We start from the raw sequence: 18564 nt of genomic DNA on the forward strand, positions 1-18564 counted from the left end.
CTGTTCCTGAACCTGGTGGTGTGGGACCTGAGGCTCATTGTGGTGAGTGAAGTTATCCACACTGGTTCAGGAGCCTGATGGTTGTGGGGTAATAACTGTTCCTGAACCTGGTGGTGTGGGGCCTGAGGCTCATTGTGGTGAGTGAAGTTATCCACACTGGTTCAGGAGCCTGATGGTTGTGGGGTAATAACTGTTCCTGAACCTGGTGGTGTGGGACCTAAGGCTTCTGTACCTCCTGATGGTAGTAGCAAAAAGAGAGCATGTCCTGGATGGTGGAGGTTCTTGATAATGGATGCTGCTTTCTTCGGGGGGTGCTCCTTGTAAATATGCTTAGTGATGGGGAAGGCTTTGCCTGTGATGGACTGGGCAACTGCACCGCTTTTTGAAGATTTCTCCATTAAGCATTGGTGTTTCTATACCAGCCTGTACATTAACAGAGCCATTGGCAAGCAACAGTTGTACCTCTGCCAAAGAAAGAACCTCCAAAGGCTCTGTTTCTCAGGTAGAAATGATATTGTTGGAAATGGAAAAACAGCTGAAAAAAAGATGACACGAAATTAACTAGATCCTTCTGGTTGGTAGCTAAACAAAGCGCTGAATAACCTGTACAGGAAATTAATAATGATGGTAGTGATGTGCGAAACTTTCCTAAACCTTACTGCTGATTCAACTGATAAACATTTTGTTTCCATGATTAAAAAGTGAGAAAAAAATTAACGAACTGAGTCACAGGAAATGGTTACAGAAAATAAAAGTTGTCAAGAATTGCTAGGTCTGCACTTGTGCTGACCAGCTAGCTGCAGAGCAGCATCTGATTCAGGTGGTTCGATTTATTATCGAAGGAGGTATACAGTATACACCATGAAATTCTAACTCTTCACAGACGTCCACGAAAGAAGAAACCCAAAAGAATGAATGTCCGACTCTCTACCATGCAGGCAAAAGCAAAAGCTCCTCAAAGAGTTCTGGATCTAGATCTAGAGTCCATCAAAAACTTCAGTCCACAAACCAGCACTTAGGTATCTCAGTCAAGTTCTCTCTCACCAGTGAGGGAGAGAGAGATCACTCCTGCCACAAGAGTGGAGGGCAGCTCCTCGCAGGTCCGGTTACAATCTTCTCCAGATCCCCCAACTGAAGGACGAGTTGCTCGATAGACAAGTTTTTCACTGACATACAGTGCTTTGAAAAAGTATTCAGCCTCCCAGTTTTACATTTTACTGTCTCATTTTCTATATTTAAAATATATTGAAGTAGGTATTTTTTTTAGCAAATCTTCCAGCCCAAGTGTGCATGCGAGCTCGATTTCAACGTTGAACAGAAGTTTGGATAGGTACATGGATGGTAGGGGTGTGGGGGCTATGGTCCCAATGCAGCTCGATGGGAGTAGGCAATTTGATTGGTTCAGCACAAACTAGATGGGCTGAAGGGTCTGTTTCTGTGCTGTACTTTACTATGACTCAAAGGTTTATTAATATCAGAGAATGTATACAATAAACAAACAGAAATTCATACTTTTCACAGACATCTACAAAAAAAGAAACCCCACAGAATGATTGATAGAAACAACACCCCCCCCACCCCCGCACAAGCAACAGGAAAAGCATCGGCACTCAGCCCCACTCGCACCAGCAGAAACACCAAACCACAAACCCCCCCCCCCCCCCACCCTCACCTGGCCTTTCCTAACGATGACTGTGAACAAGCCATAGCCCTAACAAGCTAATTAAGGTCTGAGACCCTGGTAAAAGTTATCTGAGAGCTCAAATCTCTTGGGGTGCCCAAACTTTTGCATGGTGCTCCTTTCCTTTTTTTCCACTCTAAAATTGTACAAAACAAAAATAATACACTAATCTTGCTTAAAATGTTGAAAAGAATGTTTCATCTTTAACTTTATGACTTTTGGAGACCAGTTCACCTTCTACTCACAACTATACACAGTAACAGAAATTTTCACCAGGGGTGCCCAAACTTTTGCATGCCACTGTAAATACACTCAGTGACACCTTTATGAGGGACAGGAGGCTCTGAGTGTAAATGCAAGCAAGTAAAAGCTAAATGGGTCTCATCTGTGGCAAGGCACAGGAAGAAAGGGTGGGGCAGATGGGGGTCTCGTCAGCTGTGGTTGGCAGCTCATCTCAGAAAAGGAAAGCTCTGATCTCTGAGAGTAAACCCCCAAGGGAAATGTCTAGAGCTGGATTCCCAAAGGAGGTCCTACATTGAATTCAGCTCTAACCAGCAATTCCTGCAACGCCACTGTGCCATTCATCAGCTGTGTGGAGAAGGGGAGCCTGCTGCGAGGGCAACAGCTTGCTCTCCATATCACACTGCCCTGGCTTGAGTATCAACTAACAATAAACGGCTATGACGCAACACCTAGGATCAACTCCGACCGACGGAGGGCTCTCTATGTTTCATTGTCACCTCTAATTCAATATATGGTAACTGATTTCATTTCATACTGTGAAATGCTACAGATGAAACCCATTTAGGTTTTACTTGTTTTCATTTACACCAGTGGTCCCCAAACACCGGGCCACAAAGCATGTGCTACCGGGCTGTGCGGGAATGATATGATTTGGTGATATGAAACGATATGAGTCAACTGCACCTTTCCTCATTCCCTGTCATGGCCACTGTTGAACGCATGTGAGGTCATCAGTCGCCTAAACGCAGTGATACCTTCGCGCCAGAGTGTATTAGCCCCTTATAAGTGTCTTATAGTTGACTTATCACCTGCATTCCGATCGTGATTAACACCCTCACGCACACCCTCCGCAAGAATATTGTCAATATTAAACCGGTCCACGGTGCAAAAAGTTTTGGTGACCCCTGACTCACACTGTGTGGCCACATTATTGGTACCTCCTGTACCTCATAAAATGGCCTCTGAGAGCATTCTGAATGGCTGCTCAAATCATCCCATCTGGCACCAACAATCTTTCTGTGGCCAAAGTCATTTAGCTCACATTTCTTCCCCATTCTGATGTTTGGTCTGAACATCACCAGAACCTCTTGACCATGTCTGCATGCTTTTATGCACTGAGTTGCCACCGCATGATTGGCTGATTAGATATCTGCATAAAGAGCAGATATAGCTAATATAGTGGACACCTGTACATTATTTGTCAGTTGTGGCTGCATCTTATGATGGCCGCAAATGGCTGATGAGGCCAGGTCATTGGGTATATTTAAAGTGGTTGATAGGTTCTTGATTAGTCAGGGCATCAGTGGTTACAGCGAGAATGCAGAAGAATGAGGAAGAGTGAAATCAGAATCAGGTCTAACATCACCAGCATATGTCTTGAAATTTGTTCTCTTTGCAGCAACAGTACAATCCAATACATAATATTTAAAAAACACGAGTTACAGTAAGTATATATATTAAATAAGTAGTGCACAATTAAAAATATGAGAAGCAGTGAGGTAGTGTTCATGGGTTCAGTGTCCGTTCAGAAACCTGATGGAGAGGGGAAGAAGTTGTTCCTGAGTTGCTGGGTGTGTGCCTCATCTCTGATGGTAGCAGTGAGAAGAGGGCATAACTTGGGTGTTGGAGGTCCTCAATGATGGATGCCAGCTTTTTGAGGCATCGCTCCATGAAGGTATCCTGGATGCTATGGAGGTTCATATCCATGATGAAGCTGACTGTTTACAACTCTCCATGATGGAATGGGGGAGTGGAGTCAATGGGCTGAATGGTCTAATTTGCTCTATTTCTTATGGTTCCTTCTGTAGAGGCAGATACGTTAGTGAAGTTTAAGAGACTTTTAGATGGGCACATGGATGAATGGAAAATGGAGGATTATATTGGAGGGAAGCATTAGATTGCTCCTTATTTGTTTTTAGTTATTGATACAACATGGTAAAAGGCAATTCCATGAACCCACGCCACCCAATTACGCCCATGGGACCATTAATCCACCACTAACCCATACATAGAAGAGTACAGCACAGGAACAGGCCATTCAGCCCACAATGTTGTGCCAAACATAAGAAAGAGGAGCAAGAGTAGGTTCTGCCATTCAACAAGATCCTGGCTGATCTGACCCTGGGCTCATCTCCACCTACCTGCCTTTTTCCCCATAACCCTTAATTTCCCTACTGTACAAAAAGCTATCCAATTTATTTACTGAGGTAGCCTTCACTGCCTCATTGGGCAGAGAATTCCACAGATTCACCACTCTCTGGGAAAAGCAGTTCCTCCTCATCTCCATCCTAAATCTTCTCCCCCAAATCTTGAGGCTATGTCCCCTAGTTCTAGTCTCACCTACCAGTGGAAACAACTTTCCTGTCTCTATCTCATCTATCCCTTTCATAATTTTATATGTTTCTATAAGATCTCCTCTCATTCTTCCTGAGTCCCAGGTGACTGTCTCTCCCCTTAGTCTAATCTCTTCATCTCTGGAATCAACCTGGTGAACCTCCTTTGCACCACCTCCAAAGCCAGTATATCCTTCTTCTTCAAGTAAGGAGACCAGAACTGCATACAGTACTCCAGGTGCAGCCTCACCAGTACCCTGTACAGTTGCAGCATAACCTTCCTGCTTTTAACTTCAATCCCTCTAGCATTGAAGGCCAACATTCCATTTGCCTTCTTGATAGCCTACTGCACCTGCAAACCAATCTTTTGTGATTCATGCACAAGCACGCCCAAGTGCCTCTGCACAGCAAGCATGCTGCAGTTTTTATCATTTAGATAATAATCTGCTCTTTCATTTCTCCTTCCAAAGTGGATGACCTTGCATTGACCAACATTGTACTCCATCTGACACACCCTTGCCCACTCACTTAACCTATCTATGTCCCTCTGCAGATTCTCCGTATCTTCTGCACAATTTGCTTTTCCACTCAACTTAGTATCGTCAGCAAACTTAGATACATTACACTCGGTCCCTCTTCCAAATCGTTAATGTATATCGTGAACAATTGCGGGCTCAGCACTGACCCCTGCAGCACACCGCTCACCATGATTGTTAACCAGAGTAACACCCATGTATCCCAACTCTCTGCTTTCTATTATTTAACCAATCCTCTATCAATGCTAATACATCACCCCCAACTCTATGCATCCTTATGGATAAGTCTTTCATGAGGTACCTTATCGAATATTTTCTGGAAATCCAAGTAAATAACGTCTATCTGTTCCCCTCTATCCACTGCACTCGTTATATCCTTGAACTCCAGAAAGTTTGTCAAACAGGACCTGTCTTTGCTGAATCCATGCTGCATCTACCTGATGGATCCATTTCTTTCCAGATGCCTCACTAGTTCTTCTTTAATAACAGCTTCAAGCATTTTTCCAACTAGCTAAAAAGCAAATCAAAACGCTAAAAAACTAGGCAACACTCGCAAAATGCTTGAGGAACTCAGCAGACCATGCTGCATCTATGGAAAAGAGTTTCAGGCTGAGACCCTTCAGCAGAGCATAAGAAAAAAGAGAGAGATGAGTCAGAGTGTGAGAGGAGAGGACCCAAAACCTAATCCCTCCTACCCACACAATGTCCATATCCCTCTGTTTTCCTTATATCCATGCGCCTATCCAAATGTCTCTGAAAATAAAAGATGAGAGTGCATATGGGATCACTAGAAAATGAGGTCAGAGAAATAATAATGGGGGACAAAGAGATTGCAGATGAACTAAATGAGTATTTTGCCTCAGTTTTAATTGGAAGACACTAGCAGTGTACCAGATGTTGAAAGGTCGGAGGGAAGAAAAGTGAGTGCATTTACTATTATAAGGGAGAAAACGCTCAAAAAGCTTAAAGTCATAAGGGTAACAGATGAACTGCACTGTAGGGTTCTGAAAGAGGTAGTAGTAGACATTGTAGAGACATTAATAATGATCTTTCAAGAATCATTGGACTCCAATATGGTGCCAGAGGACTGGAAAATTGTGAATGTTCCTACACTCTTTGAGAAAGGAGGAAGGCAGCAAAAATTATAGAGCAGTTAGCCTGACCTCAGTGGTTGGGAAGATGTTGGAGTCAATTGTTAAGGATGAGGTTCTGGAGTATTTGGTGGCACAAGACAAGATAGGACAAAGTCAGCATGGTTTTCTTAAGGGAAAATCTTGTCTGATGAACCTGTTGGAATTCTTTGAGGAGATTACAAGTAGGATAGATAAAGAGGACGTTGTACCTTCACATCCCGTTTGACCCTACCCTCTCTTACTTTCAATGCATGCCCTCAGGTATTAGGCATTTCAACAATGGGAAAGACTATCTCTATCCCAAAATGTCAAGTGTGAGTCTTCAGCCTCCTGTACCTCATCCCTGAAGGTAGTAATGAGAAGAGGATATGCCTCAATGATGAGGGACCTTAGTGAGGCACCACCTCCTGAAGATGTTCCTGATGGCAGGGAGGGTTGTGCCTGTGATGGAGCTGGCTGAGCCTGTAACCCTCTGCACATTGGAGGTTCCATACACAGAATGGCCATTTCCTTCGCTGCTCATCAGAATGTAAGAGCAAGTAAAATAAACTAAGAAAGACCTTCTCCCTATATACATACAACAACTCACCCTAAGCTGGTCAGATAAGGGGGTCTCCTGATAAGAGTGGCAAAGTTCAGTCTGAGCTTGCCATAACACTTGTACATAAAGAAAACACAGAACTATAGGGCTATGCACACTACACATTGCTGAAAGTTTACAAACAGTTGTATATAGAAACACTGAAAGGTTCAAAATTAATTTATTATCAAAATATGTATATGTCACCAAATACTACCCAAGTATTCATTTTCTTACAGTCATTCACATAGAGCAAGGAAGTACAATAGCATAAATGAAAAGCTACAAAGGAAGACTGAGAAACAAGTAATAATAGTAATAAATAAATAATATACACAAGATAGTCTGCTGCACACACAAGCTCAGCAGGTCAGGCAGTGTCCGTGGAAATGTGTGAACGGTCAACATTTCGGACCAAGACCCTTCTTCAGGACTGAATCAATAATGTTGAGAATGTGAGTTGTAGTGTCCTTGAAAGTGAATCCATAGGCTGTGTTCAGTGATCAGACTGCTGTAACTTCTGTCTGGTGGTAGTAGCGAGAAGAGTCCCTGTGGCCTTGTAGGTTGTGGAATCAATTCAGAGCTGAGGTGAGTGAAGTTATCCACACTGGTTCAGGAGCCTGATGGTTGTGGAGTAATAACTGTTCCTGAACCTGGTGGTGTGGGACCTGAGGCTCATTGTGGTGAGTGAAGTTATCCACACTGGTTCAGGAGTCTGATGGTTGTGGAGTAATAACTGTTCCTGAACCTGGTGGTGTGGGACCTGAGGCTCATTGTGGTGAGTGAAGTTATCCACACTGGTTCAGGAGTCTGATGGTTGTGGGGTAGTAACTGTTCCTGAACCTGGTGGTGTGGGACCTATGGCTCCTGATGGGACCTACCTCCTTCCTGATGGGAACAGCATGGCCTGGATGGTGGAGGTCCTTGATGATGGATGATGGTTACTTTCTGCACAGTGCTCATCGATTGCTCTTTTCTCTGGCAGTTCTGTTGAAGTTCCGGAATGTGAAGGCCCGCGATCCATCACCTGACAGCTACGGAGATGATTCAGAACTGCTGCTGCAACTGAGGAGCGATGTGCTGGATTCGTTGGGGGTGAAGAGCGACCTACTTGCAGACGAGTTCATCAGGTAAGTTGGATTTCCTGTGCTCTGCCCAGGAGCTTAGTGCTCAAGTACAGTAGAAACCTTGACAAGGAGGAAGTATTCTGTGTCCATTTTTCTGCATGCTTCTCCAATTGTCTCATGCTGACTGTTATAGCATAGGTACCTCTTCTATAGTGACGGAGAGAACATTACAGCACTGTACAGGCCCTTAGGCTCACAATGATGTGCTGACTTTTTAAAATACCATACAGCTCCTGGAGAGAAATGATGTGCAAAATGTTACTTGCTTCTCTCCCCTGAAGTGTCTTCCATTTTCTGCCTTCAATCAAGAAGAGACCAGGTGCAGAACCCTCTGTCTGTATAATTCAAGGAAAGAGCAGAATGGGCAATGATTTCAGAAATGAAAAGACCTGCAGTTCAGACCTAAAGGGACACCAGTTGATCTCTCACCCCAACTGTAGTATGAGTTTCAAGTAAAGCCAGTGCAGGAGAGGGTTCAGAAAAGGTTCACAGGAATGATCCTGGGAATGAAAGGGTCAATGTATGAGGGAGCGTTTGATGGCTGAAGGCCTGTACACGCTGGAGTTTCAAAAATGAGATGGGAAGGGGATCTCATTGAAACCTACAGAATTTTGAAAGGCTTAGATAGAGTGGATGTGGAGAGGATGTTTCCTATAGTGGGGGAGTCTAGGACCAGAGGACACAGATAGAGTGGATGTGGAGAGGATGTTTCCTGTAGTGGGGGAGTCTAGGACCAGAGGACACAGATAGAGTGGATGTGGAGAGGATGCTTCCTGTAGTGGGGGAGTCTAGGACCAGAGGACACAGATAGAGTGGATGTGGAGAGGATGTTTCCTATAGTGGGGGAGTCTAGGACCAGAGGACACAGATAGAGTGGATGTGGAGAGGATGTTTCCTATAGTGGGGGAGTCTAGGACCAGAGGACACAGATAGAGTGGATGTAGAGAGGATGTTTCCTATAGTGGGAGAGTCTAGGACCAGAGGACACAGCCTCAGAATAGAGGGATGTATCTTTAGAACAGAGACGAAGAGGAATTTCTTTAGCCAGAGGGTGCTGAATATATGGAATTCATTGCCACAGATGGCTGTGAAAGCCAAGACATAGGGTATACTTAAAGTGGTTCTTGATTCGTAAGGGCATTATTTATTGAGATACAGCATGAAATAGGATCTTCCAGCCCTTCGAGCGGCGCCACCCAGCAATCCCCCAATTTAATCCTGGACTAATCATGGGATAATCACAATGACCAGTTAACCTGCCAGCCGGTACATCTTTGGAATGAGGGAAGAAACCGGAGCACCTAGAGGAAACCCAGGTGGTCATGGAGAGAACATACAAACTCCTTATAGACAGCAGCGATCTAAGATCAATCTACCCTTCCCTCTTACATAGACCTCCATTCTTCTATCCATGTGCCATTCTAGGAGTTCCTAAACTGCTCCTAGCGTATCTCCCTAACCCCTAGCAGGGTGTTCCATGCACTCGCATTCTCTGTGTAAGATGCAAACTATCTGTGACATCCCCTATACTTTTCTCCAATCGCCTTAAAATTATGCCATTTCCACCCTGGGATAAACTCTTTTGCTGTCCACTTGAGCTATGCCTTATTATCATATACACTTCTATCAAGTCACTTCTCATCCTCCTAAGCCCCAAAAGAAAAGCCTTAGTTCACTCAACCGACCCCCATAAGGCATGTTCTCTAATCTGGGCAGCATCTTGGTAAACCACCTCTGGGCAATCAGCAAGGATAAATGAAAGAGAAATCATATTTCAGGTATGCACTCAGTGACCATGTTATTAGGTATAGGAATGGAACCTGGTGTGGTCTTCTGCTGGTGTAGCCCATCCACTTCCGGTTCATCCTGTTGCTCCTGCATAGCACTGTTGTCTGAGGCCTCTGTTGCTCAGGGTTGATCATGATATTGCATCCTAGCTATCTAGATACTTAGGCCAGGGCAGTACAAGCTGTTGCCCATGTAGCAAGCTCCCCCTCTCCACACATGTGATGAGCCCAAAGGAACGGCAGAGTTTGTCACCAGCAGCATCACGTCAGTTGCCAGTCAGTGTTGAACTCAACGTAGGGCTGCCTTAGGGACTCCAGCTCCAGATTTCGCCCTCTAGGGTTTACTCCCCGAAGCCTTCCCCATGAGTGGGTATAACCACAAGGCAGCAGAGGTTTGAGATCAGAGTTTTCCTTCTAGATGAGCTGCCAACCACGGCTGATTAGCCCCATCTGCCCGAAGTGGCTGGTTTTAAGGCACCAGTAATCCGTCTTTGCCCCTCCTCCTGTCAGTAGAAACGGTTCCGCTGGGCTTAGTAGCTAAGCCAGACGTGAAGACCAGGAGTTGGACTTGGGCTTCAGAAGCTATTTGAGACACGTGCCATTGGAAAAATTGAATAGGTAGTGGGAGCTCATCTCCATTACCAACCCCGGCTATAATAACCTTAAGGAGCACTGTAGGCCACTGTAGTATTGTGTGTGCTGCATATAGGTCAGCTGTGACAAAGCAACAAGCTGTTGGAGTGCAGCTCAAGTATGATGATTGATAGATAATTCCTGATCCCTTTGGGGGAGGGTGGGTGTCGATGCTTCTGCTGCTGCTTGTGTGTGTGGGAAGGGGAGGGGCTTTGGGGTTCTAATGTTACTATCGTTCATTCTATGGGGTTTCTTGTTTTGGGGATGTCAGTGGAGAGTAAGAATTTCAGGCTGTATACTGTGCATTCTCTGATATTAAATTGAACCATTTGAATCTAAAAGCGTAATGCTTTACAGCGGCAGCTGTAAGATCGACGTTCAACTGCTGCAGTTGTCTGAAAGGAGTTTGTACATCGTCCCCCATGACTACGTGGGTTTCCTTCAGATGCTCTGGTTTCCTCCCACATTCCAAAGATGTGTGGTTGGGGTTAGCGAGTTGTGGGCATGCCACATTGAGCTGGGAGCGTGGTGACACCTGCAGGCTGCCCTTAGCACCTTTCTTCACAACTGCACTTACGTGCTGGACCCAGGACACGTCCTCTGAAATAGCAACACCATGGAATTTAAAGTTGCTGACTCTCTGCCTCTGATCCCCCAGTTAGGACTGGCTTATGGACCTCTGGTTTCCCTCTCCTGAAGTTTACAATCAGTTCCTTGGTCTTGCTGACATTGAGTGAGAGGTTGTTGTCATAAGAACATAAGATATAGGAACAGAAGCAGGCTGTTTGGCCCATCGAATCTACTCCACCATTTTAGCATGACTGATCAATTTTTTCCTCTCAGCCCCAATCTCCTGCCTTCTCCCCGTATCCCATCAAGAATCTATCAACCTCTGCCTTAAATATACATAAAGACTTGACCTCCACTGCCGTCTGTGTCAACAAATCCCACAGATTCACCACGCTCTGGCTAAAGAAATTACTCCTCATCTCCATTCTATAAGGACGCCCCTCTATTCTAAGGCTGTATCCTTTGGGCCTTAACTCTCACACCATAGGAAACAGACTCTCCACATCCACTCTATCAAGGTCTTTCAGCATTCGATGGATTTCAATGAGGTCATCCCTTGTTCTTCAGAACTCTAGTGAGTAGAGGCCCATTGGCATCAAATGCTCCTCGTATGGCAAGCCTTTCTATCCTGGAATCATTCTTGTGAACCTCCCTTAAACCCTCTCCAATGTCAGCAACTACTTTCTTAGATACGGGGCCTAAAACTGCTCACGTTACACCAAGTGTGGCATCACCAGTGTTTTATAAACTCTCAACATTACATCCTTGCTTTTGTGACACAATTCAGCCAAACTTTTAATCTTCTCTTATTCCAAGAGTTTGTTGGTTTGTCACAGTTGAAGAAAAATGAAGTGCTTTTTGTTGTCATAATAAAAAGAATATTTTAGCTGATATGCAGTCAAATAATGCTGTGCTAATATTCTAAAGCTTTACGTCTGATTCCCCTAGCTCATGTTTCTCAGAATTGGCACCCGTGTGTGCTGTTGTGGGTGGAGTGCTCAGCCAGGAAATTGTAAAGGTATGTCAGACTGTAAACTACTCGTCAATAAGCAACTAATAAATTCAGGACTCAGGTTGTGCCAAGTATAGACACAGATGGTCACTATTGTATGCAGGTGTATTTCATGGAGACGGGGATAGAAAGGAGATGGAGGTGGGGAAGGTCACGAAGGGCACAAACAGAATTGAATTTCTGTCTGAAATAGTCTGTTTCTCTGCTGTACGCCAAAGAAGAGGTCCTCTCACATCTCTGGTTTTCTCTCTTCAAATACTTGAAGCCTACCATACTAGCTGTATACTTTCTCACAATATATGCTGCCTGCTAGAATCATAGGATCACACATCTTATTCAGCCCAATTCATCCACGCTGGCTATTGGAAATCCTTCCTTATTAGTCCCAGCACCCAATACTTGGTCCGTTACCCTCCACATTTCTTTTTAGTTTAGAGATTATAGCTTGCTCAGCCTATCCTCACAAGACATGCTGTCTAATTCAGGCAGCCTCCTGGTAAATCTCCTTTGCACCCTCTCTAAAGCTTCCACATCCTTCCCGTAATGAACCAAAGCTGAACACAATGTTCCAAGTGTGAGCTCTAGAGTTAGGAATGGGAGGGTTACAGCAGATACGAAAGCCAGCTTTCTGCTCTGTCTGCTCTGCCACAGGGAAATGGCTCATGGTGAATGTGTGTTCTTTACAGGCCTTGTCTCAGCGAGACCCACCTCACAACAACTTCTTCTTCTTCGACGGACTCAAAAGTAATGGAATTGTGGACTGCATCGGGCCCAAGTAAGGAAAATTGAGGAAGATCGGACATTTTTAGGATGTCATAAATGCACAGTCTTCACAGCCAATAACCAGAATATCCTGCAAACAGCAATATGTTGAACTTCCAAGCAAAGTTACCATTAAAAAAACAAAGTGAAATTATTTGGATAAATTGAACGCAGGCACATTTCTAAAGCTGTGCTGAAGTAATCTCCGAATTGCAAATAAGTAAGGTTCCTTCCACGTGCAGTGAAATCGCAGCCATTCTGTGTCCAAATAGATCTGGTTCTAAGCATCTGTGTTGTTCTTGTTCCCTCAAATTGCTTTGGCTCAGACTTCAGTATCAAGCGATGCTATAAGCAGATGTGTTCTTGCGCAGGCCCCCAACATCCCCCAACCAACCCATGATATCCAGGCCAGAGAATCCACATCCCTGAAGTTATACTGCAGCTGACAAGCCACACCATGAAAGGTTAACAGCTCAAGCTGGAGACCAATGAGAATGTCTTTAGTTAATTAATACTCACACGTCAATGCCAGTTACACCGCTACCGTTTAGGGCAGCAATGCAGGTCCTCCATCTTTAGGGCTTCCTTCATCATGTCAGTAGTTTCCTCTGGTTTTCACCACTGTCAGCCAGGAAAGTCCCAGGTGGAGGCTCAGGAATACCGTCAGACTCAGATGTAAAAGGATTCTTCATTGCTGCTTTTGCGACAATTTTATTTGACCAACGTGGGCTGGTAGCCCCGAGCTGAACCCTGGAGGACTGGTGGACCACACTTAGTCTGGCCTGTTTGGCATGGGCGACCCTACCAAAAGCCAAAGCATAAAGCCCAGACTCCAACTAGCTTAGCTCTCCAGGTCATTGCGGTACGCAAGCCTCCAAACCATGACATGGTTGTGGTCCTCTTTGAGGAGGTTGATTAATATTGAGCTATAGTATCACTCCACATCTCACCTTTTGCCTTTTCCTCTCCTCTGTAGTGTCTGCATTCTTTCCTGGACCATGCTCCACTTTCTGGCACTTGGCTGTTTTTTTATTAATTACCTGCTCTAAAGAGCAGACATGTGAAGGTTACTAGACCTCTGTCACTCCTTAGGTACCGAGGTATCAGTGAGCAAGAGATCAGCTGGAGGCTGTGAGGGTCCGATGGGCCTCAACTCTCGAGAGTGCCATTTTCCATCAGTAATTAGTGTTAGATACAACTTCTTCAGCCTTGCATTCCACTTCATAGCCAGGTTGTTGGGTCAAGTGCCATTCCGGAGACTCAACCGCAAATATATAGACTGCATTCTCAGGGTGGTCATAAAGTCATGGAGCACAACAGTCCAGAAACAGGTCCTTTGCCCCATCTAGTCTGTACTGAACTGTTACTGTGCCTAGTCCGATTAACCTGTACCAGGACCATAGCCCTCCATACCCCTTCCATCCATGTACCTATCCAAACTTATCTTAAATCTTCCACTGCACACAGTACTCCAACGCACACAAAATGCTGGAGGAACTCAGTCCTGAAGAAGGGCCACAGCCTGAAATGTTGACCGTTTATTCATTTCCATAGACGCTGCCTGACCTGCTGAGTTCCCCCAGCATTTTATGAGTGTTGCTTTGAATTTACAGCATCTGCAGACTTTCTTGTGTTCTATACAACTTCAACATAACATCCCAACTCCTGTACTCAATATTTTGACTTATGCATGCTATATCTACCTTAATACCACTTCCAAGGATTATGGATCTGTACTCCCAGGATTCTCTGTTCTACCAGACTCCTTGGTGCCCTACCATTCACTGTGTAAGTCCTACCCTGGTTAGTCCTTCCAAAGTGCAACACCTCACACTGGTGTGTACTGTGCTGCACTGTTGGCTTTTCCGATGTTTGTTTATTGTACGTTTAAAAAGATGCTATGGTTACTGTTACAAAACAAAAGAGTTAGAGTTTGTGGAAGCTTGCTACATGTCAGCTGGCTGCTTCCTATATTACAGTTAATGCACTGGGACTTTCTGAACGAGACTTGATATTTGTGATGGAAATTCAAGGCAGTCTTTTTCTTCGTCATTCCGCTGAACAAGCATCGGCAGTTCTGTCGTTTAAGCTATGGAAAGTGTTTGAAATGGTCTACAGTTGGAGGAATGTAGATATTTCCATGGTGCTGGAAGAGGTTAGAGACAGTGAGTGAGAAGGTAGTGGGTGTTTTGGAGACAAGAAACATGAGTTAATGGGTGAGTAATCTGCCAAATGATGATATGGTCATGGTATATCTGGTTTCCATAAGACGGGCAGAGTTAGGCTGTTCAACCCATCGAGTCTGTCTGCCACTCCATCATGGTTGATTTATTATCCCCCTCAACACCAATCTCCTGCCTTCTCCCCGTAACTTCTCACACCCTAGCTAATCAAGAACCTATCAACCTCTCTGTCTTAAATGCACCAAATGACGGGGCCTCCACAGCACAGACTCACAACCATAGGGCGAAAGAAATTTCTCCTCATCTATGTTCTAAATAGATCTCCCTCTATTTTGAGGCTGTGGCCTCTGGTCTTAGACTTCCCCACCAAAGGTAACATCCTCTTCACATCCACTCTAGGCTGGTCAGCATTCAACAGGTTTCAATGAGATCTCCCCCCCGCCCCCCCCCCCCATTCTTCTAAATTCCAGTGAGTACAGGCCCAGAGCCTTCAGTTGCTGGTCATATGATAACTCTTTCATTTCCAGAATTGTTCTCGCGAACCCCTTCTGAACCCTCTCCAATGTCAACACATCCTTTCTTAAATAAGGTGCCCAAAACTGCTCACAGTACTCCAAGCGAGTCCTCTCCAGTGCCTTCTAAAGCCTCAGCATTACCTCCTTGCTTTTATATTCTAGTCCTCTCAAAATTAACGCTAACAATGCATTTGCCTTGCTCAAAACTGACTCAGCCTGCAAATTTACCTCTAGGGGCTCCTGCACGAACACTCCCAAATTCCTGTGCACCTCAGTTTTTTTACATTTTCTCCCCATTTAGAAAATAGTTTGTGCTTTTGTTCCTTCTACCAAGGTGCATGATCGTACACTTCCCGACACATATTCCATCTGCCACCTCTTTGCCCATTCTTCTAATCTGTCGAAGTCCTACTGCAGCCACCCTGCTTCCTCACACTACCTGTCTCTCCACCTATCTTTGTATTGTCTGCAAATTTTGCAACGAAACCATTAATTCCATCATCCAAATTGTTGTCGTACAAGGTAAAAAGAATCGGTCCCAACGCAGACCCCTGCGGAACACCACCAGTCACTGGCAGCCAACCAGAAAAGCATTCTTTACAGGAGGATACCAGCTGTAACGCAAGAGCCACTGACAGGGTAGGGAGTTAGCCGTAGTTTCTGGCAAAAGCTACATTCATTTGGTCTTAATGAATGGATTGGATTTTCAGGGGCAGTTCAGGAAATTCTTCCTCTGCTGAACTGATTAAAGTCAGGATTCTGCAATATATGGGTGGAATATAAGGACTGGAATTCAAATAAGTAGTAATTCTAATACAGTAAATGAGAAGAACAAGCAAAATCATTGTTGTCCAGTGTAAGTAGTTTGTTAATTCAGAGATGCATTAGCCTTGGGAAATCCTAATGGAGATAAAAGACTGGCAGGAATTAGGGCCAGCATCTTTCTTTACTGTTAGAACAAGCGATGTGCGATTTGGAAAGAACTCTGTGTCACTCACTCCAGTTATCTCTGATATTCCTGTCAAAACCTGGCTGAAATCATTTCAACATAAATAGTGTTTTACTGTGTGATCATATGGTTGTTTGGTGCCAATACCACACAATGGTTGAATTATTTTGTTACTTATTTTAAAAAGAGAAATCTTGGAAATTATCTTATTCTGGGATACCACAGTGAACGTCATCCCAGCTATCTTTATAGCTGCATTAAACTTCAATTTAAAGAGTGATTCTCTAAGAACATTGTATTAGACTTTTTCCCAATAACATAATTCTCAGGCAAAGTTCAAAGTAAATGTTATTATCAGAGTACATATATATCACCACATACAACCGTGAGATTCATTTTCCTGCAGGCATACTGAGCAAATCTATAGAATAGCAGCTATAACAGGATCAATGAAAGATCAACCAGAGTGCAGAAGACAACAAACTGTGCAAATGCAAATATAAATAAACAGCAATAAATAATGAGAACATGAGATAACAATGTAAAGGATCCTTAAAGTGAGATCTTTGGTTGTGGGAGCATCTCAATGGATGGGCAAGTGAACATCTCAATATTTGAGTGTAGATATCTATCCCCTTTTGTTCAAGAGCCAGATGGTTGAGGGGTAGTAACTGAATCTGGTGGTACTAGTCCTGAGGCTCATGTACCTTCTACCTGATGGCAGCAGTCAGAAGAGAGCATGGCCTGGGTGGTAAGCAGCTCTGGCGATGGATGATGCATTCCTACAACAGGCATTCCCAGCCTTTTTTATGCCATGGACCCCTTCTATTAACCGAGGAACATAGTAAACGTTTCAGGCTGAGACCCTTCGTAAAGACTGGAGAATTAGGGGGAAGAAGCTAGGTTAAGAAGTTGGGGGAGGGGAAGGAGTACAAGCTGGCTGGTGAGACCAAGTGACGGGGGGGGGCGAGGTGGGGGGTGTGATGTTGTGAGAAGCTGAGAGGTGATAGTTGGATGAGGTAAAGGGCTGGAGATGAAGGAATCTGATAGGAAAGGAGAGTCGACCATGAGAGAGAGGGAAGGAGAAGGGGACCAAGCAGAAGTGATCAGCAGGTGAGGAGGAGAGGGGAACCAGAGTGGCCAATGGAAGAAGAGAGAAGGGGGAGCAATGTTTGTAAGTTCCCATTTATTCATTTTACTGGTTGCTAAATACAGAGTTTACATTCTTTCACTTTGGATCTGGAAAATGCACAGAACCATTATAAGGAATCGTTATGTTACAGTGACTGCCTTCCACGGTTTAAAGATGAACACAAAATGGTTTTTCCCAAAATGATGCTCAGTTCTTCTCTGTTCAAACCCTACACGTTATTCCTTCAATCTGGTTTTTAAATTCAATTGTAATCTTGCAGACTCGACTAAATTTTACTGAGTTACTTAAAAGTTTTGTCATTTTGCAGGCAAGTGTTCGTTCTATAAATAAAGTTGACCTTTTTCGTAAAAAAAACACCTTCTCTTGTCTCTATTTGGTTGAACAACAAGGTTGGGTCATGCTGGAGTGACTGTCTGTGCTTAACTCACTTTATCTTTCCCTTAGTGATTTCAAGAGAGTTTGTGCAGAAAATCAGACCAACCCAACCAGGACAAAACATATCAAACTCGCACTGAGAAGAGAGTGAAGCGAAATGGGGAATTATTAACTACGATAATCACAAGTGGCTGTGGTCTCTTTTCCCTTTTATTCATCATTCCATCTCCTCTCCTATCAGATTCCTCCTACTACAGCTATTTAATCGTGTGTTTCCCTTACAATTGACTTGCTGCACGGAACTTAGTGTTAAAAAGTAAGAAATTCAAAATTGAAATTATATTTATTATCCAAGTACATATTGGAGGCCCTCTGTTGGTCAGGGTTGACCATGGATATTGCGTCCTAGCTGTCTACGTTACATAAGGCAGGGCAATACGATTTGGAGGTCAAGCTGTTGCCCATGTAGCAAGCTCCCCCTCTGCACACAGCTGATGAATCCAAAGGAACGGCACGGACCGATGCAGTTTGGCACCAGTGGCGTTGTAGGAGTTGCCGGTCAGCGTTAAACTCAAGGTAGGACTTCCTGAGGGATTCCTGCTCCAGAATTTTCCTTGGGGTTTACTCCCTAAGCCTTCCCCATAAGTGGATTATTAGATTAGTCCTCGTTTATTGTCATTTAGAAATGCATGCATTAAGAAATGAACAATGATATAGCCACATATAATGATAAATAAGAAATGATATAGCCAGAAGCTTGAGATCAGAGTTTTCCTCCTCCTAGATAAGCTGCCCAGAAATTTTATTTATTGAGATACAGCATGGAACAGCCTTTCGAGCCTTACCGCCCAGCGTTCTCTTGCAGGCAGCCGCGGGAGTTGAACCCTGGTTGCTTGCACTGTAAAGTGTGCTAACCACTACACTACCATGCCACCGTGAGGTATGTATATCACATCATATTCTACCTTGAGATTCATTTTCTTGTGTGCATT

General features: G+C 44.2%; 1 protein-coding gene across 1 annotated transcript in view; it reads left to right on the top strand.

Annotated features, from left to right (window-relative positions):
• Positions 1-17551, top strand: part of sae1 (SUMO1 activating enzyme subunit 1) — a 211947-nt gene extending 194396 nt beyond the window's left edge. Inside the window, exons 7-9 of the mRNA XM_073063786.1 lie at positions 7492-7636; positions 11572-11641; positions 12322-17551. Of these exons, the coding sequence (XP_072919887.1) occupies positions 7492-7636; positions 11572-11641; positions 12322-12414 (308 nt within the window). The 3' untranslated portion in view covers positions 12415-17551. The remainder of the gene's footprint in view (positions 1-7491; positions 7637-11571; positions 11642-12321) is intronic.
• The last annotated feature ends 1013 nt before the right edge of the window (positions 17552-18564 follow it).

The sequence above is a fragment of the Hemitrygon akajei genome, chromosome 12 (assembly GCF_048418815.1).
Source record: "Hemitrygon akajei chromosome 12, sHemAka1.3, whole genome shotgun sequence".
NCBI classification, from domain to species: domain Eukaryota; kingdom Metazoa; phylum Chordata; class Chondrichthyes; order Myliobatiformes; family Dasyatidae; genus Hemitrygon; species Hemitrygon akajei.